This window comes from Streptopelia decaocto, assembly GCF_964273445.1.
Source record: "Streptopelia decaocto genome assembly, chromosome: 3".
NCBI classification, from domain to species: Eukaryota; Metazoa; Chordata; class Aves; order Columbiformes; family Columbidae; genus Streptopelia; species Streptopelia decaocto.
The window spans coordinates 84,828,012-84,852,259 of NC_138656.1; the positions used below are offsets into that span (position 1 = coordinate 84,828,012).

Below are 24,248 nucleotides of genomic sequence, written 5' to 3' on the forward strand. Positions count from 1 at the left end.
CAGCCCCACATGGACTTTGGTCTGGGTGATGAAGCTGTTGATCTTTATTCCCCTGTGGCCCATATGGCCCATTAAGGACCACCAGAGCTGGAGGGGAAGCCCTTGCCAGACCCCTCTTAAATATCGATTGTATTAGACACACCGTTAATCACTGCTGTAATCATTTCTAAACTTTCCATTAAAGATTTCCAGCAGCTCTTATCCTTGCCAAAAATCTCTCCTTTTACTGTCAGTGATGAAATCAGCACCAGCTTCAAGGGTACAGAGCTAAGATAATGCTGAGAACCAAGATTATAATATTTTACAGACTTCTAATTTGGCCTGGTTCAACAGCTCTCTGGGGTAGAAAATACAACAATAGCTAATAGCAGAAACAGAACCAATTACTTATTTCAGAATTAATAAGTTGTGGCACAGTCTGTGAGTCATTTCCTTGCTGAATCAATTTTTTTTTTTACCCATCAAATTTGCTCATGGAGTAATTATTTGGAAGACAGGAGTAGACAAGGAGGTTTTTTTCGCAGAACAAATTTAAAGAAACATTAATATCTTGTAAGACCATGTCCCAGATGATTCACTGATAACCTTTTACAAGCATTTACAGAAAGGAGTTTGTGCAACACTGCCGTAGCTAACAAACTACATCATGACAGAGGAAAAGGAAAACAACAGAAAATATTTATTCACATAGTATGTGCATTGTATAATGTCTCAATATAGCAAAGGTTTGCATTTATTTTCCCAAATGAGTTGTCATTTTGTGCAGTTAAAAATAATATAAAAACACATTTTTGAAGTTTTCTGTCAGTCTTTAAGAAGTTAAGAACATTAAAGAATCATCAAAGATACCTCTGGAGGCTTTTAAGCTAAATGCTATGACACACTTGGAGAAAAAGGCTGGTGCAACAGGGACTCAAATATACTTCCAAATGTACTTCCAAATCCTTTGAGATTAGTGTGTAGTTTTAAGCTTTCAATTTAACAATATTATTTTTTTTTCCCATTCATTCTTTAATCCAGGAATTTGTAAACAGAAGTATCTGCAAGATTCTTTGCTTTAGAATTAGAAGCAGTTGATTAAATTTCTACAAAGATACCAAACACAAACAGAAGATATTTGAAATAAATTGTTCCCTAGAATTTGTATGTACATGCAAAAAATAGACCCAACATTTAAATGCTTCAAGTCTGAGATTTTTTGTTTGTTGTTTCTGTTTGTTTGTTTGTTTGTTGTGAGGTTTGTTGTTTGGTTTGTTGTTTTTCTCTCTTTGTTGGTTTGCTCATTTGTTTTGTTTTGTTTTCCAATGTGGAACAGCCTTTACAGAAATCCCAACAAACGTTCAGGTTTGAGAAACTTTCAAGTGAAATAAAGCCCCTTCACCCACCCCACCCTTGGTGACCCGCAGTGCTGGGGAGTTCACACTGATAAGCCTTTTGGCCAGGACATGGATCTGTTGCTTCCCAAGGACCCTAAACAAGCACAAGCATAATCCCTGTAATTTGGGGCAGGGATTATAGACCAGGGTCAAAACCCCTGCCTGACAGTTGTACCTACCAAAACCTGAACCTTCTCACAGCCCTTTCCTTGATGCGCTTGGCTGGGAAGAACAGCCTTGACTTTAACAGTGAAAGGAGACTGTTCATGTAACTTGTGGTTTTTACATCTTAATTTCTACTGTTATTCCTTTATCAGCTGCCTGCTTTTTCTGACAATAGGTCCCCCTGCTACCTTGCAGCCATTTCATCTGTTACTTTTCACACTTTCTTTATCCCTTTCATACCACCTCCATCTTCCTGCTCTTCTATACCATCTTTTTCTCCTGCTCTCTCTTTCTGTATTAATTGCTGTTTGCTGCCAGGTCATTCCTTATCAGCAGAACAGGAGGAATTCCACAGCTGCTTTTCTCCTCCAGATGCAAACGAACAATTTTTTTACTTAAGCTACATTCTGTGCTGATTCATCCTCCATACAGACACATGCATCTGCAAAATTTGGATGGTAAATTATAAACTGAGTCGAGGAGTTTTTAAAAGTATCGGGTAGTCTATAACTCATGTAACAGAAATAATTTTGCTACCTAATATTGTGTTTTTCTTTTGTTAAGATAATACAAAGGTAGATTTAATTTTTCACATTGCAGATAATCCCCTTGACTTCCATCATATGTCTAAAAGCCCCAAATGCACAAACTCATGCACAAATGCCTGCAGACGCTGGTCTGCCTGTGTTAATGGTTTGTATATGAGGTTCATCTTTGGCCCGGGAAAGACTTATTTGTTAACTTTACAAATTGCCAGTAGCCCCCTAGCAGAAAAGGGATTTGACTGAGTTTGTTTTTCTCCTAAAGCCAGGAATACAGTTAAAGAAAAAGATCTACTATAGCAACTGTTACAGAAAAGCATTAGCACTAATGCAAAAAAATGATGTACAGCCTGGCACTTGAAAGAGGGAAAAATCCTTTGGGGAACAACACAAGGGCTCTGTCCCCTTCTTGGGCTGGAAACCCAGCCTTGATGCTGGTGTCCTTGACAACAACAGAGCTGATCTACTTACTGAGGACGCCCACTCCTTGTATTTTCTCATAGATGACTGGATACCATCTGCAGTTTTCTAAGGAAATCTGAGATGATCACAGCTTAGAAATTCTTGTCCCATTTGCAGTGGCTGGTACCAAGAGCTCTATACCAGACATTGACCTCCTGGGGTAATGTTTAAGCACTCAATTTCTGAACTATTTCAGAAGTCCCTGTAGTAAGCAGCCACAACACCTACACAGAGCATTTCCTTCTCTATTAGGCTAAGTGGTAGACTGAAATGTTGCCCAACATGCAAATACAACAGGAATAACATTTTGTCCAGGTTTTCTCATGCCTGCATTCCCTTGTCTGAAGGTGCTGACCCAGTCAAAATGGCAAACGCTCTACAAGCCTATATATTTGTGTGTGTTTGTGCATGTGCATTCAGACACAGAGGCTTGAATATATATATAGTTTTGATTAATTTTTATGTTGCTCTGGCCAGCCTCTCCAATCTCTTAGTACCACAAAATAGGGCACTGAGCATCTAATACTTATCCTCTGAGGATAAAAATTTGTCAGCAAGCCTGGTATGAGAACTTGAGGTTGTGGCTGAGGTATTTATGCTGAATTATTATTATAACAAGACCATTTGAAAGCTGATGTCAAAACTTTTCATTCTTACCTTGTCCTTGATTCCCAAACTAACACAGAAATAGGTTATATTTCTGCTCCTAAGGAGTACACCTAAATAAGACTCAACAAAACCTTACCATGGTTTTGGACCCAAATCAACAATGAGAATAATTGTAACAAAATCTATGGACCTAGGTAGACTTGTATCAGATTAACAATGTGGTACCATATTTGTCACAGTAACTATGGAAAAAGGCACTTAAGAAAAACATTACAGAGCCAGCTAAAGAATATTGTAGGCTCATTGCATAGTGTGAGAGTATTAAACACTGGACTGAGGTGATTTAAAATTACTGTCAGCAAAGCCATACATCTTAGTAGAGACGTTAACAACAATAAAAAATAATTAACCTTAAAGTCTTAGACATTAGTTTCTAAGCTTATAAAATTATTATTAGTTTTCTGCAATCACACAATATCACAAAATTTTAAAAAGGGGAAAGAAAAGTGTTCCCTGAAAAGGCTGACATTAAAAGAAATAATATCTTTTAAAATGACATCTCTTTCAATTAATGAAATATTGTTAGAGTTATGGTAAGGAAGCAAGTCTTGAATTTTTATGCTTTGGCAATAATATGACCAAGGAAGTTGCCTGCACATTCAAAGTGTCAGGTTTTATACTTTCGTTCATCTACAAAAAAAGTGGGTTATTAAAATGATCTTATTTCATCAGAAGATATTACAAGCATATTTTAAAGATACCAACAAACAAATACTGTTTTAAAATCTTGTTATATTTTTTTTCTTCAGCACAGGAAGAAAATGTCTTTTGGTCAGCATAAACTTATGATCAAAAGAATGAAGTATTGTGGTAGTGAATAATCATAAAAGTATTGAAACCCAAAGTATATGATTGGAAATACACAGTATCATTTTATCTTATCAGATTAACGTAGCACCATAACAATCCTGTGTGCTTCAAAATTTTGATATAAAATAAAAGATATAGACTTGTGTAGCAGTCAACAACAATTTTTAAAAGGTGATTTGTGTTTAAAAGTGTGTAAAAGGTAAGCTCTCTTTGTGTTTTCATTAAATACATGGTTCAGCAAACTTATTGAATGAAATTATTTGTTAACTATCGCTAATACCAAACAAGATATCTGTTACAATGTACAGGACAGTTATTCTACCATTCAGAAGATGGTATAATTTAGTTGGCAGAATTTTTTAGTTCAATCCTGTAACTCCTGTTGAGGTGGAGTCTGAATATGACGTGATTAAAACCACCCATTTTGTAAAACCATATAAAGCCAACCTAAAATATTACTTTCCAACTCCCAGCCTAATACATACTATCCTATCTATGAAGCTGAACTCTTATAAAAGTAATTTATAAAACCCGAAAAAAATGGTTAGCACCCTAAAAATCTGTGAAGCTCTAAATGATTGTCAAATAGCCACTTCAGAAGTCAGTGACTTCTTCTAGTGGTAAAGCTAAACATTTGACTAGAAACTAAACCTACAGCTCTCCAAATACTAATTAGTACGCAAATGCATGTGTTTAAGAGATATAGCTTCTCAAAAAAGATTTAAGGGCATTAAATTACGTCCTGATGTTTCTTCTTCTTGGAAACATGGAAACTTCTATGTTCATTAATTTCTTCTTGCTGTTTTTACTGAGAAATGAAGTGAAACTTGTCTTTAAGGTCCTCTGCTACAGAAATTCAGGATTTCCATGGAAGTGTTTCTGCAGCACCAGAGGAGGAAGTTTTCCAAACTAACAAGCATGAACTAGACTGTTGCTTCTCATCATGGAGCTGTGGTCTTCAGAGAATGCCAAAATAATATCTTGTTCTCATGCAGTTCTCTGGATCACGCCGCATACACAGTAATGTGCTGTATGCACAACTTGCATTGAAGAGTTGGAACAGAACCCTGAGAAAAGCAAATCCATTGGGAGAAACAGATATTGTTTAATAATACCAGTTTGAGATATTTCACTCCTTCCCTTGGAAAAAAAAAAAAAAAAAAAAAAAAGACAGGTGTACTCATCTTTTTCCTGATGTGAATGGTTTGAATTTATCACGATTGCAAATAATATAAATATTGGGATTTTAAGTGCATATCTAGGGCTGATTGCAATTAGAAATATTTTTTTTGACAATTCTACCCCTCCGCCAGCAATTCAGTGTTCCTCAAGTCACTATTACATTACTAGTGAGCTCTGAGTTTAAAAACATCCTGACTTGGAGTGATGTTCTTCCAGTACCTGCTGCAGCAGACTTTCGCTCTACGGTGATGCGGGTGCTAAGCGACTTGGGTTCAGGTTCAGCCCTGTGTGCAAGTCTCATCATTCCCATGCATCCAGAAGCAAATCTGGGCATATTTGAGAGGAGTAATTCTTACTGCTACATTGTAATCCTGCTGTTCACCATTGACATCCACCCACTGATGGCCAGAGAAAACTGCAATGATCTTGCGTTTCCACTTCTTTTTGTTTGGCTCCTTGAGACGGAGATAGACACCAGATCCAGTGGAGCCAGGCTCAGCATCACAATACTGATAAAAGAGATCATTGGACTCATCAGAAATGCTACAAAATCTATAGACCAGCTGCCCAGACCGATCATTGTCAAAACCTGAGAAGTGGATCATACTCCCAGGCATCATTTTGATTGTCGGGCTGATTCCCAGCTCCATGTATTTCCTTTTGTGGGGACGCTTGAGCTCCAGAACAGCATAATCGTAATCCAGGGCAATATCCCCAGAGACACCCTTAAACCAGCCTTTCGGGATGTGGGTACTCTTCACCCTGGTCCACTGGAAGGAGGGCATGCCATCTGAGGTCTCCTGCTTCCTCCCAGATCTCCTCTGCTTTCTCCCATCACCTTTGGATCGCCGCCTCTTTCCTGTGGCAACTTCAGGGTCCTCTTGGGCCGCAGAAACTTCTCTCCTACTTCTTTTACCACCTTTGCGCTTCCTGCCGTCGCCTCTGGATTTTGTCCTCATCAGGCCCACCCTCAGCCTTTTGCTGCCCTTAACATAATCCTTGCCATTGTGCAGACAGTGGGCAGCTGTTAGCACGTGCTTGGGAGAAATGAGAACACCACTGCAGCCGGTAGAGATCTTCACAGCTGTGTTGAACGGAAAGTTGGTCATAAAGCGCTTGTCATAGATGCTGAACCTGCTGTCTGTTCCATATATCTGCCTCTTCTTTCTCGGAGACCTTTGTGTGGTTGTGTTTCCAACTGGGTCAAGTACTGGTCCAAGGACATTCACTTCGGTCAGGGTACGTGTGCCATTTTCAAAAACTGTCTCATAGGATAAGAGGTCCTTCAAGTCAGACAAGCTTGGCACCGGCAATTTCCTTTGACATTCAATTCCACATACACTGTTCAGCTCTAATTTGGGTTTTGCTTCAAATTTAGGGCTGTCAAGGGAGAAAGTTCTTCTGCTCACAATTTGGGGAATCTTCTTTAAGTGCCAAGTAAAATCTTGTTCAGTTTCTGTTCCATTAGTGAGACCCAATATAGGTATGCAAAATATGAATAGCAGTAACATGTGCTCCATCTTATCTATTTTTTTCTAAAACAAGAAAGAGAAATTTGAAAATACACATTGGAAATACACACAGTTATCTTAGTATCTTCAAAGTACAATCATGCAATATTAGCACTGACATCAGTGAAACAGAATTTAGCATTCTTCTCAAAATTAAAATGCCTCAAATATTCCCTGTATTGCCTTTGATGCTTTCAACAGTCTCTAGCAAGCTGGGTGCAGATGAGTCAGCCAACATCCATGCTGAGCTACCTACTGGAAGGTGGAAACAGCTGAGTTTTACCTGCTTTTCCCTCAGCATGGCAGCAGTCTGAGTCATTCCATTCTGTACAGCAGCCTTGTTTTATTAGTCATGTAGGAATGTAATTATGTTTTACACTTATCTTCTCTATAGCTGCTTTTCCCAACATTGCACACTTTTAATATTCAGCTGGACAGGGTGCCAGGCCATCTTGTCTAGACTGTGCTTTTGCCAGTAAAGGTTGGACCAGATGATCACTGGGGTCCCTTGCAACCTGGTATTCTGTGATTCTGTGACACTGGTTCTGGGTAGAACATGGTTGTAAACTACTAATATGTTAAAAAGTCACATCCAAAAGTTGGGATCCAGGCAGAGATGGACAGACAGGCTGCACTCCTGAGACTTAGGAACCCTTAGGAAAACAGACCAATTGTGGTCTCTCATTTAATGGCCAAAAAGTAGCAGCTTTAAGTGACCTAAAAGTCACCAACACTTCTGCATTACTCACCCAGCTAGGACCTGTGAATCTGCCTGCTATGAAAAATGCCACTTTGCAAATTGCTCTCCCAAGGACCCAAATTAGAAAGATCTTCTTGCCCTTTTCAAAGTTTATGTTGTCTGGATGTAACAGATGGAGCAACCTGGGCACCTAAACAAGGTGACAATTCTCATCATAAATGCTTTCAGCTTCTGCGGCTCTGAAAGGCACCATTATCCTGCAGATCCTGCCTTGTATCTCCCTGTATGCCATGGCCGCCAAAACCTCATTAATTTCCTATGTGTGGGTGTCTGGTTCTCTCTCAGGATGTCAAAGAATTTCAAAATCCATGGTTGGAAGGGACAGGTGAGTGAGGAAAGTAGAAGGCTGCTGGTCTAGAGGAGTCTCCTGGTTATATACATGCAGGAAAGCCCAGCCAAGTAGGAGGGGCAAGTCTGCTGACTCATCACGTCTTTTTCCAGCAGGATCCCACAAAGGCTGCAGGAACTGTGCTGTTTGTTTCTTATGGTCACTAGTGGAAAGCCCCACCTAGATGAGGTGATGTGCCACACAAAGAGCTAATACTTTAAATGGGAAAGACGAAAAGCAGTATTATTACCATCTGTAGTTGGGAAACATGCAGGAAGAATGTAAAATTGTTAGAAGACTGTGACAGAGCCAGAAACTGAACCCAAAAGTCTCGATTCAGAGCTCAAAACCTGACTGAAAATACCATTTTTCTCCTTTGGCAGCAGTGATGCCAGTGGCATTAGCCAACTACTGGCCACTGTCCTTGGAAAAGCTGTGCTTTGTTCTCATGTCCTTCATTCCAATTACATGGAAACCTCAGCTGTGTGAAAAAAAAGGGCCTATGATTAAACTTTAAAAGCCAAGCAATTCAAGGATATGTATGTGGTTAAGCTTTCTGGTTTACATTGTAATAGCAGTGTAAACCAGGGCAAAGATAACTGCTTTCCTTTTCTTGAGCTTAGTTTAGAATAATATGAGCACTGCCATCCATTGAAACAGCATGGTTACAAGCTACCTAAAGATCTAGCATGAAAAAGAGGAGTATGTGTGCAACATGGAAAAAAGAGTGGTAACATCACTTCAAAAGCTGTATAATGGACCAACAACTCCTATAATTTTGAGGCATCTTCATCATACAGACATAGCTCTTGTCTGTAAGAGGTAACAATTACCACTAAGCACTACGGTTCAAACATAGCTTGTCGCTTCTGATGTCAAATTCAGAGGGTGGTTTTGTTTTAGTATAATTTTTGGTGCTTTTCACCTTTGCCTGCATGAAACACCAACCTTCACCCAGAATTTACTCACTTGGATATGTATAAAATACATTTTACAATACAGTATAAACATACACCCCCTGGCTTTGAAGTAGCTAACCTGGGTTTTGGAGAAGATGTATGGACTTTCATAAAGCATCTGGAGTTTACAGTGACTCACAGCACTAAGCTCTGGGGTGTGTGCAGTCATACTAAGAGCTATCTGAAGGTTTTAAAAGAAGAGCAGAGTCATCCCAGGCACAAGATTTTGCAGATAGTCAACAGTTGGCCATACCAGTTTAGGTTACTGGTATAGCAGAAATGCACATATATAAACATTAACTTTAATATATGAAGTTACCTTCAAAGTATTGCTTTCGTTATTCCTCAATTAGTAATAAATTTGAAGAAAAATTATGATTAAATATCTATGGATAAATGATAAGGTGTCAAAATAAAGAAATACTATTAGAGAGAATATAAGAATAGAGTTTCTGAACTGACAAAAGGTCCACCTCAACTAAAATTGATGCAGAAAAGCTGGTTTAAATTTGCTTTGCTCTAACATAGCTGTTGAACAGCTACAAGGTATTAAGAAACCCAGATCTTCTGTCAGGCTCGAGAATGCCTTTTCTATGTTCTTTCCTAGAATACTCCTCCACTTCTCAAGCCTTCCTTGGGGTTTGGTCATTTGATATTTCTCTGTAGTTGAGTTTTATGAGCCCTAAGGAAAGTTCATTCACTAACTGCTAGTTCATATAGAAAATCTTAGAGGTCCCTGGGTTGATATCATTCCACTGTGATGGCTGAAGTCTTCCCAGATGGACCCATAAACTAACTTTTCTTTATACAGTGATTTTCTGCAAGCAAATGGGTGGAGCACTATGGCTCTCTTTAAAAAGGAAAAAAATAAAACTCATAACCCTCAATAGATGCGTTGGAGCCTCCCATTTGAAATACTATACTCAAGTGCTCTCTATTTACCAAAGCAGTCTTAGAAGCCAAGATTTTCATCAATCATAATGAACCACTTGTTGCTTGTAATGAACTAAATACATTTCAGAAGAACTGGAAGAAATCCAAGCCAAGGAATTTGATTAAAATGGTAATTCTCACTGCAGACCAGAGCAGTGGCCCTACTAGGCAGCTTTATCATTTACAGCCATGCACTTAAGCTCTGTTTACTAACCTGACCTCTGCTGTTTAAGCAAGGCCAACTTCAAGCACCAGCAATGTCAGCAGTAGCCACGGCATATTTCAGGTTGCCAGCAAGGGGGAACACAGGCGTTTCTCTTGCCAGATAATGGGGATGGAAATGTGTAGAGGGCTGCAAAGACACCTTTGCAGGGTGAGAGAAATGGAGAGAAGATACAGTCTCCAGGGGAAGGAGGAAAGGTCCTGTGAAGGCTACAAGCTAGAAGCAAGAAAAACATCTCAACATCTTACTCACACTTTCCACCATGCTGTTTTCCACTCTTCCTCCACACCCTAAGCTGCTCTGCCCTCTCCTTTCCTTCACTCCTTTCCCATACAAATTTTGGGTTGGCTTACGTTAATTAGAACCCTTGAACCAGCTCTGCTTTTATGGTAGGATGAATTACTTCAGAGAAGATAGAATATGGAAACAAGAAAGTGAGAGACAGATCCCCAGCCCCATGAGAATGTTGAAATTCTCCTTCAGTTCCCAAACCCAGCTGTTAACAGTGAGGACTCCCTGTTTGTTGGCATTCCAGCTGCCAGACGTATGTATACAATTAAAAGTTCTTCTCAATTCTTGCTTCTAACATCAAATCTCTCTGCATTCACAGGACAAAACCTACCCATGTCCTAACTTTTCAGTATGTCCTTCAAATATTTTGCCAGTGTGACCTATCTTAATCCACCAGAATGCATCTCAAATGCTCTGGGGAAGGCCTGTAGTTGAAGAGAACTAGAATGTTTCTCTTCAGGCTACCTCAGAGTGAATATACATGGCAGTGTAGTTCAGACAGAAGAAAAGTTGTGTCCAACTACCTGGCAGCATTTTATCTTGGTCTGTTCAGTGCAGCCTCTGCTCTGGGGTTTGCTTTTTATTGTAGGAAAGTCAGAACATTTCAAACTAAGTTTACATAATTTTAAATGCAATTTTCAGACCATAAAATATTAGAAGCTGCTACACTAACCACCTCCTTTAACTGCTTTTGGCCTTTTTCCTGAAGTGGCCTGAAAGTTGGAATTCATGGTTCTTCTCTGACAAAGGAAAATGGAGAAGAAATTTTGGAAATCACACACTCGTTAGAAGAAATCATTACCCTAACCTTACCTGCCACTTCCCCCTTCACTCCTCCTGCTGTACTCACTCTGTATATTGGTGCGTTGATTTCATCCTCCCCTCTGACTTACATAGAAAACCCCACAGCGACTCTTGGCTCTTACAACATTCAAGCAGTTTCAGTAGGCAGAAGAAGAACTTAATTTTGCACGGCAGACGTGGCAGCTCATTTCTGAAATCACACACGCAGGGGGAAGCAAAGAAAGCGTGGGATGAATGGCAGTGGGGACAGTGGCTTCATCTCCGACGGGGCTTTCCCTTTCCCGGCCGCCCCCGCCGCGGCCGCGGGGCGGCGCGCCCGGACAGCCGGTGGCCCGGCAACGGCGGCCGGCGAGGCTTCACCCTCTGCCTGCCGTCCCCTGGGTCCCGGGCTGGTCCCCGGCAGCCCCTGCTCCTCCCAGCCTTTCCCGCCGCCGGGCTCGTCCCTCCGCTCCTCCGGGTCGGGGGGAGGCGGCAGGGAGAGGCCGCGTCCCGGCCGCTGCTCCACCGCTGAGCGGCTCCGGCCGTCGAGCACGGCCAGCCGGAGCGGCCCCCGGGAGGGGAGCGGGCGGGCACCGGTCAAGGACCAGCCCGAGGAACGACGCGGATACTTTGCTGGGATAGCCGCTTTTCCACTGCCCGTTCCGTTACTGCCGGCTGCTCTTCTGCAGTGGCACGTTAAAGCCCAGGGTTCTCCCGAAACGGGCCGAGGATTGGGAGAGGACGGCTGTAACCCTACAGCTCTTGAGCCGCCCCCGGTCCTGCTTTCCGCGGCAAGCTCTGCTTTTCCGCGTCTGATCCAAAGGAGTTCCCTTTCTCCTAAGCCTGCAAGTTAAATACCCTGGCACAGCTTTTTTTGCCATTCCAAGATAAATCTACTTCCAGCAGTGACGGATCTGGATGAAATTAGTGTCAATTGGAGAAGAGCGCGGAGCTGGTAGCGCGAATGCTGAGGGTATGAATCAGAAGTAAAGGAGAGGTTGTTTTGAAGGGTGAAGAGACTCCTTGCCTGCTGTCCGCAGAGGACGCAGCACAGACACAAAACCCTGAAAGCCCAATAAATATGCCACTTGCTGCCATCCCGTTAGCCGTCTTGTGAAAGCAGCTTTTAAAAAAAAAAAAAAAAAAAGGGAAAGAAAAAAAAAAGGACCAAATAAATGCGTCACGTTCTAGTCCTATCAAAAATATATCCATCAGGCTAAAGGGACAGCAGCTTTATACAAAACCCTCCAGCTGCCAAGCCCAAGGCACGGACATCGCTCAGCCACATATTTTTTTAAAAACGACTAGTGTAGTAAGAACGACATTGAAAAAAAAAAAATCACTTTACGGACGTTACCTTGGATTGCCCGGTCCCCAGCCTCGAGCTGCCCTGTTCACGGGCGGCCACCCTCAGCCCTCATCCCCAGCTCCCAGGCTTCCCACCGAGTGCGGCCCCGATCAGGTCTCTCGGGCCAGCCTCTCCCACCCAGGGCCGGCGTCGGGAAGAGTTTATTTCATACCTGGCACCCCGCAGGACGAACGGAGGGGAAAGTGACCACAGCCCCGGGGCGCGGGCTCCCCGCTCCGCTCAGCGCCGCCCGCCCGCCGCCCAGCGCCCGCGGCTACTGAGGACGGGGCGGGGGGAGCAGCCAGGTCTTCACAGGCGGGGGAGGGGATGGAAAAAGGAAAAAAAAAAAAAAAAAGAAAAGAAAAAGAAGGCGAGAGGGAGGAGGCCGGGAGGGCAAGAGGGGGAGGGCCGAGGAGGCAGATCCCGGTATCTCCTCGGATGGGAAGGGAAGACGGGGCTCTGCCTGCGGGGCGGGGAGGCGCATCGCCCCGGGAGAAGCGTCCTCCCGGCGCCGGGCGGAGAGCCGGGGTGACCGCGCCGGGACGGGGCGGGAGAGGCTGCCGGGACGGGGGGAAAGGCGGAGACAAGCGGGGAGGCGGAGGGACCCCGTCCCGGGGGGAATGGCGGGAGGGCGCCGCACCGCTCCACCTGCGTGGGGCCGGGGCTGCCGGGCACGACGGGGCCAGGCGTCTGCGACGGCGGCAGCGAGGAGGGCTGCTCCTTCGCGACCTGCTGTGGGGCTCCGGGAGGAGGCAGGGAGCGGCTCCCGGCTCCTCAGGTGGCTCCTCGGGCCGGGATGGGTCTTGCGGCTGCGGGGGCTGCGGAGTGTGGGACTCTCCCAACCCTCGGCATGCCCGCGCCTCCCTGTCCGCGTCCCTCAGGGGAGCCCCGGCCCCCGCCTCCCCGGCCCGCTCCTCTTGGGCGCTCCGCTCCTTCCTAGCCCCACTCCTCACGGTCTCAGAGACCAGGTGAGAAGCGTATCCTTCTGGTCGTTACTACTCTTCATCATTCTCTTTCTGCCTTTCCCTTCTCTTGTGACCCTCTCGCCTCCTCTTCCAAGGCAGAAAGCTTTGGGTGGTAGTCTCTGCGCCATGGGTCAGCTCCTTGCACTACAACAAGGTCCTTGCTGAAGCGCTCCACTGCTTGCACAGATGCACAATGTGAAAGGCTCGTTCACTAAGCGCTTTTGCAAGTGCTGAACCTAAGTCGTTTCAATGAGCTCATCTGCTGAAAACTCGTCTCATGCTAGATGAGGGCCCACTGATTTGCCAAAACCGGCAGGAAATTTGTGGCATTGCTAGAGATCAGACTGAGATCTCCAGAGTACCATTCTGTTGTCTTAATCATAGGCATATGCTTCCTTTCAAAGACTTAACTTCTGAAATTTAGTGGAACCAATTATATAAATAGCTTGGAAATAAGGCTTTGGCCAGCAACTGCACCCTGCAGTTTGGTTTCAAAGACTGAGGTTGAATTATTCAAAATGCTATTTTTTTTGCAGATTTTTTGGTTGTTATTTGTGTGTACAACTTAAAATCAAAGTGGAATAATAATTATTCATGTACCTGAGAAAACAAGCTGAAGAATTCCCAGTTTAATCAACAAGGCAAGACAGAAATGAGTATAAGGTAGTTGACATTAATAAGCAATGTCTTCAATATATGAGCTTCCATACTGGGCCAGACCAAGGGCTTTGCTGGACCAAAATCTTACTGCATTAGTACAGGGTAAGGTCATGCAATAGTCTCCCCCAGCACTTTCCCTGCCACCAATATTTCAAACTCAAGAGATTTTCTGAGGCAGATGTAGTTTATATGTCCTTAGTAACCTTCACATTTCTCCATCAAGCACCTGCCTGTTTTCCCTTAAACCTGCATAGATCTGTAGCACCTACAACCTGCTGTGGTGACAAGCTCCACAGGTCAACCACGTGCTGTGCAAAAACATGCCTCCTTTTGTTTATTTTCAACCTGCCTACGCTAGCACTGTTTGATGCTCACCAGTTCTTTATTGTATGCCTTGTAGCCCCCCTACCACCATGAAGGATTCCAGCAAAGTTAGCTGGAACCAGAACAACGTCTGAAGGATGATGCGGCCAAACACTTCTTGGCAGTGGCAAGTGGAAAACAAAGAGCAAGACCTACTTGCATTGGGCAGCTGTGTTGAGCAACAACAACTGAAGCTTACAAGGTTAAGACTGGACATTGTGAAAAAATTTCTTCACCAAAAGAATCATGCAACACTGGAACAAGCTGTCCCAACAGGTTGTGGAATCGACATCCTTGGTGGTTTCCAATACGCAGCTAAACAAAGCCACAGCTGACTGGATCTAATGTTGGCAGTAGTCCTGCTTCAAGTGGAAGGTTGGACTGGGTGACCTGCAGAGGTCCCTCTCAACCAATACTTCTCTGATTCTTTACCTATGTGGAAGACGCAAGAAAAACACGGATTTCTGCAGCAGCAAAAAGATATTATTTGTTTTGTTCTTTACTGATTTCCTAACACTTCCTAGTACTTTTTATTTTTTGACAGCTGTTGAGCATTAGGCTGATATTCCCAGGGAGCCGTTTTCATAACTGCAGGACTCTCCTGAGAAGTAATGACCAGATCAGAACCTGACTTTTCATACCTTAAGTAAGGACCATTTTCCCCCTTATGCACCACTTTGCATTTATCTACATTGAACCCCATCTGCCATTTCATCGCTAAGTCACTCCCTTTCATAAACTGGTCTGCAGATCTTCAAGGTTGTCTCATCTTTATTAACCTAAATAACTTGATAGTCTAATCAGACTTTGTGACCCGACTACTCATTCCTTTTCTACATCGTTTATGAATACACAGAATTGTGAAGGGCACAGCAGATTGTTATTGGTAACCTATCATCCCTGCAAGAACCAATCCCATAGTCCTATAATTTGTTTCCCGCCTTTCAGAAGATTAGGCTAACAGGGCTTCATTTCTCTTTGTTGAACTCGGAGTGATAGGACCAGTGTGCTTCTGCTGCATCACTCTGCTCACTCCTGCTTTCAGAATCTGGGCTGGGTTGTTTATTTCATGTGGGTTTTGTTTGCTTGTTTGTTTGTTTGTTTTTTTAACACGAATGACAGACTGGTAATAATAGAGTTGGCTCCTGCTCTCACATTCCTCTGTCTTCTCGACTGACACTCATTGAAAGCTCTCAAGATAAATGAACATCTGTAGAACATTATTTTAGAAAAAAATAGAATACATTTATGAGCATAACCTATTTATTTTTTTTAATTATTTTAAACCATTTTTATTGAATCCTGTTTCACAACTAACATTTTATTTCTTGCAATAATAAAACTACATTTTTTATAATTCTTAGTAAAATTTAGAGATTAAAAAAAATAATCACTGTATTAAAATTTTCCTCAAAATATACTTTGCAAAAGACATGAAGAGTATATATTTCAGACTACTGATTCTTTAGAAACACACTGTATAATATATATGACAGGGCTGTAAAAATATATTTGTTGGAATAGTTCCAGCATGCTAATTTTATCCTTCAGAAGTAATTTTATCTCATTAGAAGATTAGTGAGCCCTTTTTGGTATTTTCACATGTTCCAAAAATAAGTTTGACATCATATGCCAACTGAGAGATGTTTACTTGGAACTGAGCTTTGAAAGACTGACCTAATTTTTTTTTTATTTTTTTTTTTAAAGTGTCAGAGAAAAAAATAAAAGCAAATCAATCTGTATTAACAAAAAGAATGTACTGACTTCTATTAAAATTCTTCCTACATATCTACAAAGAAAACAGAGGGAAAAAAGCAAGTTTTTATCATCAGATTTGTATCCTGGATTTGAGTGAATTCACAGATCAGTAATATTCTTGGTTTCAGGTAGATAAACCACAAAGTGAGGTACAAAATGTTTCCAAATAAGATTCTCCTAGATTTTTTTCAGGTAGAAATTTGAGATAGGAGCTTCAACTTTCCCTTTGGGCAACATATGCTGAGTGTGGGTGTACTGGCTGGGCAGCTGCTCCTGGAATATTGTGTGGCCTTATGCTGCTGGAGAACACACTCTGCTCTCCTGTGTGTCTTGCACAATTAAAACTATTTGATAGTAGCAGGAACGCATATTCTCCACAATCTCTGAATTGTATTCCACGTAGTGCATTGTGCTTCATCAGGTAAATATAGCTACCCACAAAATATTATTTCACATATGACTTATGGGAAGAGGAAAGAGGCAGCTACAACTCAGGAAAACCAAAACAAGGTCCATAGATGTCAACAAGAATGCAAATGCCTATAACCAAATTAAAAGTTCAGTGTATAGTCCCTAGCCATACCCCACAAGTAGTCAGCTTTAATCTCTTCCTTTCTTCTCCCTCCTTCCTATCCTCATGTATACACATCCACATGTACTTTATTCCAAAACTAGTGATTACTTGGATAGTACAGGTAGCTCCCTTTCCTTCACACTTTAATTCTCAAGCTGCATCTTGATACCCATCCAGCTCAGCTGATATGTTTCACTTCCTTTTTCTTTTCTTATCCCAGGAAGACTATTTTTTATGAGCTTTAACACTTTTCCAGTCCCCAAACACTAAACTTGGGATAACTCATTGGCTCGTGATGAATGGACGTGAGGTAATTCCTACTGCTTTCAGGACAAAGGGATGTGAAATACAATGGATCTTTCTTACAGGATCAAGAATGGTCTCCATGGTAGTGTCTCTTCTGTGACAGCTTGTTGCCACAGAAGCCCTTTTGTTTTGTGGACCAGTTGGGGTTGGTTATTGTGCTGTTCGGAGGTTCCTGTGACACAATGCTGACTGGTTAGACTAAAACTCTGAATGAGACAGACCTCTGTTAGACAGCCTGGCTTTGAGGACTTGGAAAAGATGCAAGAACTGCAATAAATCACATCTTTTTTTAGGAGTGTGCATAGTGAGGATGAAGATGACACCAGCATCACTAGCTGAGGAGGATTCTGCATAGACCAGTGGACCATCACAGTAAAGGCTGACAAGGTGGTTATTAATTTTAAATTGGATATAGATGTACAAGGGAGTATGGTGGCAGAAACAAGGATATTAGCAATGACTGCGATATTGTCAACACAAGAACTTACAGATGACAAAAAAAGGTCAGATGTGAAACTCGCAGCATCTAGTTGTGACCTAATTTTCACAATATGAGTCTATGAACTAGATATATGGGTGAATAACAGACTAGAAAATAATACTTTGTGGTAGTATTGTGCAAACAGATACAATCCCTTTTCCAAGTTAAAACTATGTCAAGCTTCTAGTCACATCAAGAGAATGCTTTCTTCAGGGAGGCAGCAAGCAAAAATAAATGTGGATATGCATAGGACCCATAAGAGAGAGGATCTTCTAACTCTGCAGAATGGAAGTGAGTGAAGAGCCCAGCCACCATCCAACTCCTGCCTTTTCTCATTTTTGTCTCTCCTAGAACAGCAGCTGAAAATGAAGCTGGATGGGCTTACTGTTCTGGCATTCAGATGTTTAGTAGAAAAGCAGAGTTGGCTGTTCATGCATCATTGCTAGAAGAGCAAAACCTAAAATTCTTACCTGATATGTAGCATCACAAAGATTATATACATATATGCAAAGTTAATATTTTCCTCAAGTAGAATTTTCACAAGGAGAGGTACCTCTGGAGATGTGTCAGATGGCAAATATTCTTATAGACATGATTTGTTGGCAGGTTGCAGGCAGGTACTGTTAAGGAAAACTGCTGAAGGAAAAAGTTTCCTCCAACTGGCGTTCCCATTGCAGTCGGCACACCGGCAGCTTTACTGGAAAATCAGTGAACTGTAGATGGTAATACAGTATACTATGATATGGATAAATGACATTTTGATGTGAGAAGAAAAGAAGTGCATGACCAGAGGCTCAGAGAAGCTTTGGAAAAAAACCTGACTTTGGCTAAAGCTGAATATTCATTCCCTCCCCAAGCCTTTAAATTCCTATAATGGAAAGAGCATACCATGGAGGAAAGTTAATAGAGTGACGTTGAGATATTAGACAAAATAAGATTTCAGCTACCATCAGCTTGATTAACCCAACAGAGGGGAAAGAGATTCCGGGCAAAAATGAAGTGGTGAGGGACATGGTGCCTAGTCTCTCTATTCAGACCAGCAGAGGGTCATTGGCAGTGAAACACACATCTTTAATGTCGGAGAAATCAGAGGAATTAACGGCAACACAATACCAGAGAAAATGTGACATTTGGCATGAAACTGAAACTGAGTGCCTGTGGTACTTCCATAAAGAATATTGCAGCAATCTTCCTCTAGCAGTATGGACAAAGTAGGAAAAGGCACAGTGACAGAAACTGCATTTTCAAGAGCTAAAAAACACAAAAACAAAACCAAAAAAACCTGGGGATGTTGGCCTTAATCCATGAGTAGTAAGGAATATTGTCCTTATGGTCAGTATTAAGTGAAAGTGACCATAAACCATTTACTGCCACTGCAAATATGCCCAGGAGAGTACAAGATTAATTCTTCAGCTATAGCTGCCTGACTTATAAATTGAATACAAACCTTAGAGAAAAAAAAAAACAACAACAACACTTTAAAAGAGCCATTTACTTAACCACGTTCCAGAATAGTAATGCATCAAAAGGCAAATCTTTTTGTTTGTTCTTAGTAAACTGCAGGTGTGAAGTCAGATTCAAAGAAAACCTAGTGATAGTGGTTTAAGATTCTGTTCACAACCCCAAAATAGCTGGAAGTTTCTGCTAAAATTATTAACGGTGTAATAGCTAGTAATGTTGAAATTTATAAGGTTTCACTTTAGACTTCAAGCTTAATATTCCACTGAAATGAGCACAAGCATTTTATATGTCTCAGAGACATAATTACTATCTGCAGACTAGAAAAACAATGTCGTATTTATTGCCAAAACCCATGGTTAATACAGCGTTGGGGTTGCCAAGCATGCCTTGTTGCCATCCAGAGCACGTTAAACGTACATTATCTCTGGGTCTCTGAAGCTGGCAGGAGAAACTAGGACCAAACAATATCCAGGATGCATTTTTTAATGCAATCTCCCGCCTCCTGTTTTGCATCCCACATAGTTCTCTCCTGTGTCTTCTGTCCATGTGTTCCCACTGACCTCCACACACCGGGTCCATGCTGGTAACTGAGGGCAAGCACAGCTGCAGCTAAAGTAACGGGATTTTTTTGTGGTTGATACTATACAGGAGAGTGAAGTAAATACTCATAACTGTCTTTCTTGGCTCTCAAAGCCTTTGCATATTTCTAATACTTTTAAAGCTGTCTGTAGGTTTTCAGCTTGCTGCTGGAATCATTTCCACATGCAAACAACCCAGTGAATAGTTCAACAAGGAGAGAGAAGGCAGAAACACTTTGTACTAATCGGACACGCCTTTGCACTTTCTCAGTACTGTTTTCTGCAGTAGTATTTGCACAGAATCGCATCTCCTGTCTGCCATTCTGGCTGTGCAAAATACTCCAAGGATTTCTGAAGGTCTAGCATCGTTGTCCAGGGGCTGCAGGCAGAAGTGTCCTCAAAGGGAACCCATAGACAACATGAACAGATTTTGGGGGATGATGTAGCTTTTATTTTTTTTTAACGCCTGGCTTAAATTTGTCCTTTATCTTAGTAAAGATGTGCTAGGACTTCCCAGCAACCTATCCTCTTTCACTGTCACTCATTACACTCGCAGGTTCAGGCAAGGTGCATCCTCATGCAGCCACAAAGAGTCTCACTGGGGCCTCCCTCAGTGGACCAGTACTGTGCCGAAGGAAAGACATAAGCAATAAGCTAAAGCACACATTATTCCCCTGTGTCAGGTAAATTACCAAAATATGTTAATTGCCCTAAAAAAAAAAAAAAAGACATTAGAAAACATGTTATTGTTGCCTTTTTCAGATGTTGCTTGGGAAAACTATAAATTTTAGGGTAAGTTCGGAGGGTAGTTGGAAAAACAAGATCTGAGTTAGGCATGATGCAAGCTGAATTTTTTTGAAAGTGCTCCTTCTCTTAATTCCTGCCTCAAAACTCTCTAGCAGGTTGACAAGCTATAATGCTTGCAATTAAACATGCAATGCAATCTGTGCAGGGCAGGACACTAGTAGCACTTTGAAACAGTTTATATCAGACCAGTACTTTCAGACCTATCGTCAAATCAACAGTAGCATGCTCATTTATTTATTATTCCAGCATATCCACACTTTTCATTTTTAATTACTTTTTTTCTAATTGAATGTACTACAGAATCTATCCTTGGTGGCACCTTCCACAACCCTATGGGTTATTTGATACCAAGGTAATATCCATTCCCATTGATTTATTTGGTCTGCTTGATGGTACAACTGATAAAGTATGGGAGACAAACATAAAGCCTAAACAAGATAGTGGAAGGGTTTTTTCACTTCCCAGGACTTTATATCAGATCTCAAGAGAGAAAAATGATGGTTAAGATTCAATAACCACACAAATTCTCTTCCTCTGCCCATTACAATTTCTGCTTCCGATTAGCTCTCTAGCCCATGGTCTCCTTGCATAGTTTACTGTATTAAAGCAAAACAGATGCGAGAAGATTGACTTCAGAATGACTTCCATGCAAGTTAAAATAAATGGAAAATTATAGCCCCAACTTGTAATGGAAAACTGATATTCATCTTAAGAATTATCACCCATCCACATACCTCTGCTCAGCCAAGATTTTTAAACTAACAACTGCACATGATTCAGTTACCAAATCCTCATTAACAGTGTGTTTTGTCAAAACTCCCTGAGGTAAGGTTTGCCTGTCTCTTGTATTTGGACAAACCTCATCTCGTTTTCAGCAGAGGCAAACATTTATACACACACAGATTATTACCACAAGTTGTGGGACTGCTCACTGGATAATCTTTCTCTATCGCAGCAAGCATAAGCTATTTGCCTTTATCTGTGGCTTGTGCTTCCCCATTTCATCGTCATTAAAATGCTGCTTATTACTGTGCCAACTCCCCTCTCTGCCTGTATCTCATCCAGTATCTTCCACTGATTATGTGTCTGAGCAAACACCATCACGCTCTTCCTGCTTCTGGGGTTGGCTCTCTGCTCTCCCTTGCACTTCAGAAGGAGCTTCTCTTTTACTTCATGATGCCCCTTCACATCCTTTCTTAAAGCTCCCACTTTCTGTGACACCTACAGAATACTTAGGCCATCAATGGGCAGAAAGCAAGCACACAGACCATTTAATTTTATTGTGTCTCTGTAGTCGCCTTTCTGTCTGTATCCCATTTACAATATTTATCAGCAGATGACTGTAGAGTCCCTGTTCAGGATGGAGATTTTATAAGCAATAATAACACAAATAACAAATGAATTTTTGCAGCATAGGATGAAAAACATGTGCACATTACTTCAGTTGCCACAATACTGGTTTTGGAAGAGATTTAAATAGCTGCAGTTGCTCTGCTTGTGCCAGTACCTATTCTGTTTTAATCACATTTACTGACAGCACACTGTTGCAGCAACAACTCTGCATTTCCACTTGAAAAATCTCAGTTTTAGCAATTCATGAACTGTGTCTAAAAATACATCCTCATTTGAAAACCAGCATTCAAGCTACGGTCTAGACGCAGTTCCTTTTTAAACCTAGTTAAGCTTAGCAATTTTATCTAAAAACACAAAAGATACCTTTGCTGTTCTAGAAAGCATTCTTCCATTTTTCCATGTTGAGAACTGACTTTAATGACATTGTTCTGCATTTCAGTTATCTCTAATATGAGCTTTTTAGAAAAATAATTCTCTTACCATGTATCAGCTTCATACTTCCTTGCCCTTTGAAAATCAGTGCTGAGCAGCAGTAGGAAGCCACTGGCTGCAGTCACATAGATTAGACAAAGAACTATGGAATGCCAAAAAGCATATGAAAATGCCCAGTCCTCTGATTTACTTTGGCAAATACACGCTGAAGACTGTATGCCTAATTTACAGACTTACTACAGAACAAAATGACATTTGCCTTCCAAGTTAAACAAGCACCCAGCCAGGAGGAAGGCTCCCCAGTTGCTAACAGCAAAATAAAAGGGAGTCCTCCAGGACAATGTAAAGCTCTTCCAGAAAATGAGGGTCCCAAGTCAATGAGATCCTCTCCTGGTTCATTTGTAATTCCTTGTTCAAGTTTATTTCCCTTTTTCTCAATCCTGGAGTGGTCTTACAGTGTGTAGATATTTACTTCAGCCTGCAATGGGCTCTGTGAACCTCAGAGCAGCTAAGTGAAGTTACAGAGCTGTCAGTATCTCAATCAACCCTTTTGTATTTTTCCTGCAAGATTTTTGAAATCACAGGGGAAGAGTTAAAAAGGAAAGACCTGGGCTAGTTGCTGTGGCTTGGATTTAGCACCTGACCAGAGTCAAAACTTTCCACAGTTGAATGCATTTGGCTTAGGACTAATGTGTTTGTGTTGCTACCCGGAACATGCTGAAGGTCTGAATGGGGACATGGCAGCTAGTAATATTTAAAAAGGGGGCATCTGCTCTCTCTAAACCTTTTAAATTTAATCTCTGTTGATCTTCTTTCAGCAATTTATTCAAACTTGTCAAGCTGTGTGGTTATACAGGTCTAGAACAGGATAACCACTGGCCTCATGTTGACATAACTATACAAAGGAATTGAGCATTGCGCAAAATACAGACGTGTACATTGGTAAAGAAGGCCAAATAATGCAGGCACATGCTATCTCTAAGAATGTTAAGTGAATAATTTAATTATTTGATTAATTTGAGTATCTCATGGCACAAAAATGCATTGTGCACTTTCTAACATGAGTGATGTAAAACTAAAGAAGCAAATTTAATGGGTCAAATTTCCAGACAAAATTCACTACAACCCTCTGATTAGTTTCAAATTTCATGTACAAGCAGAGCCCATCATAAATGCAATTATGTGTGCAAACTCTTTGAGCAGAGGTCACATCAGCTTCTGCATAGGAAAATTCCCCTAGGGAGGTAGGTTACTTATCCAGATTATTCACTAGGCTACAGAAAGCCAAGCTTTTTAAATAACAGTTGATAGCAATTTAATAATACACGAAGATGACTCTGAGGTTAAAAACTAAAGCACAGAAAATAAAATCCAAAGGGAATAAGATAAGACTAATGGGCAAATCCAATGTCTTTGAATTTTTCTTATGTACATTAGCACAGTCATGGTTTGTTGACTTCAGCAAATTGCATTCCTGCCTAGTAGCATTATTATCTTAACTCTAAAATACTCAACTAAGACTTTCTTGAATGGGATTCATTAGAAAAATATGATGGTATTCCCAAAGTATGATACTGAGTTCATTTTTTGCTGCTTTATTCTTTCACTTGCCAGAAAGAATTGGAAACACTGGATTCAGTTCCATTGACTCAGTTCCTTCTAGAAAAACATACAGAATTGCAACTGATTAGTCGTACTTGTTAATTCTAGAATGGGTCTTTATTGAGATGACTCCAGGAAAATTTCTCCTTATATGAAACGTTACTGTTTTCCTTTAATGGAATATTTGGTTTGAATTCTAACAGATAATTATAAAAGAGATAAATTAATGAATTACTGCCATGAATGACTACAAGTGTGAAATACTATTGGATACAAGCTTTAATTGTAGAGTGGGCCAAACTGATGTACTTCAGCTAATTTACCTATTTTTTATTTTTCAAGACTATTCCATTATCCAAAGAATAAACCAGTTCTGCTAACATTTGCAAAAAGCAAATTCCATTGCTTTTTACTAAGCAAAAATTACAAAGCTGACAATATTGCTTAGACTTAGAGTACTAAAAATGTCAATAGCCTATGTAGGAATTAAGATTTTTTTTTAAGTCAAGGTTTAAATTGATATTGAATCAGGAGCTCAGTGAGTTAAAAATAATACATAGTTAAGT

The 24,248-nt window shown here is 41.2% G+C and overlaps 1 protein-coding gene across 2 annotated transcripts; it reads right to left on the minus strand.

The window, feature by feature from the left end:
• Positions 1-657: 657 nt before the first annotated feature.
• Positions 658-12,773, minus strand: PRSS35 (serine protease 35). Of its 2 annotated transcripts, XM_082048858.1 has the most exons (3): positions 12,515-12,773; positions 11,025-11,205; positions 658-6,741 (listed from the first exon to the last, which is right to left on the minus strand). In XM_082048858.1, exon 3 carries the CDS (start codon positions 6,724-6,726, stop codon positions 5,485-5,487), a length of 1,242 nt encoding a protein of 413 aa, XP_081904984.1. In that variant the 5' UTR covers positions 6,727-6,741; positions 11,025-11,205; positions 12,515-12,773; the 3' UTR covers positions 658-5,484. The 2 variants fall into 2 exon arrangements, with proteins under 2 accessions (XP_081904984.1, XP_081904983.1); XM_082048857.1 differs by lacking the exon at positions 11,025-11,205.
• Between the last annotated feature and the right edge of the window lie 11,475 nt (positions 12,774-24,248).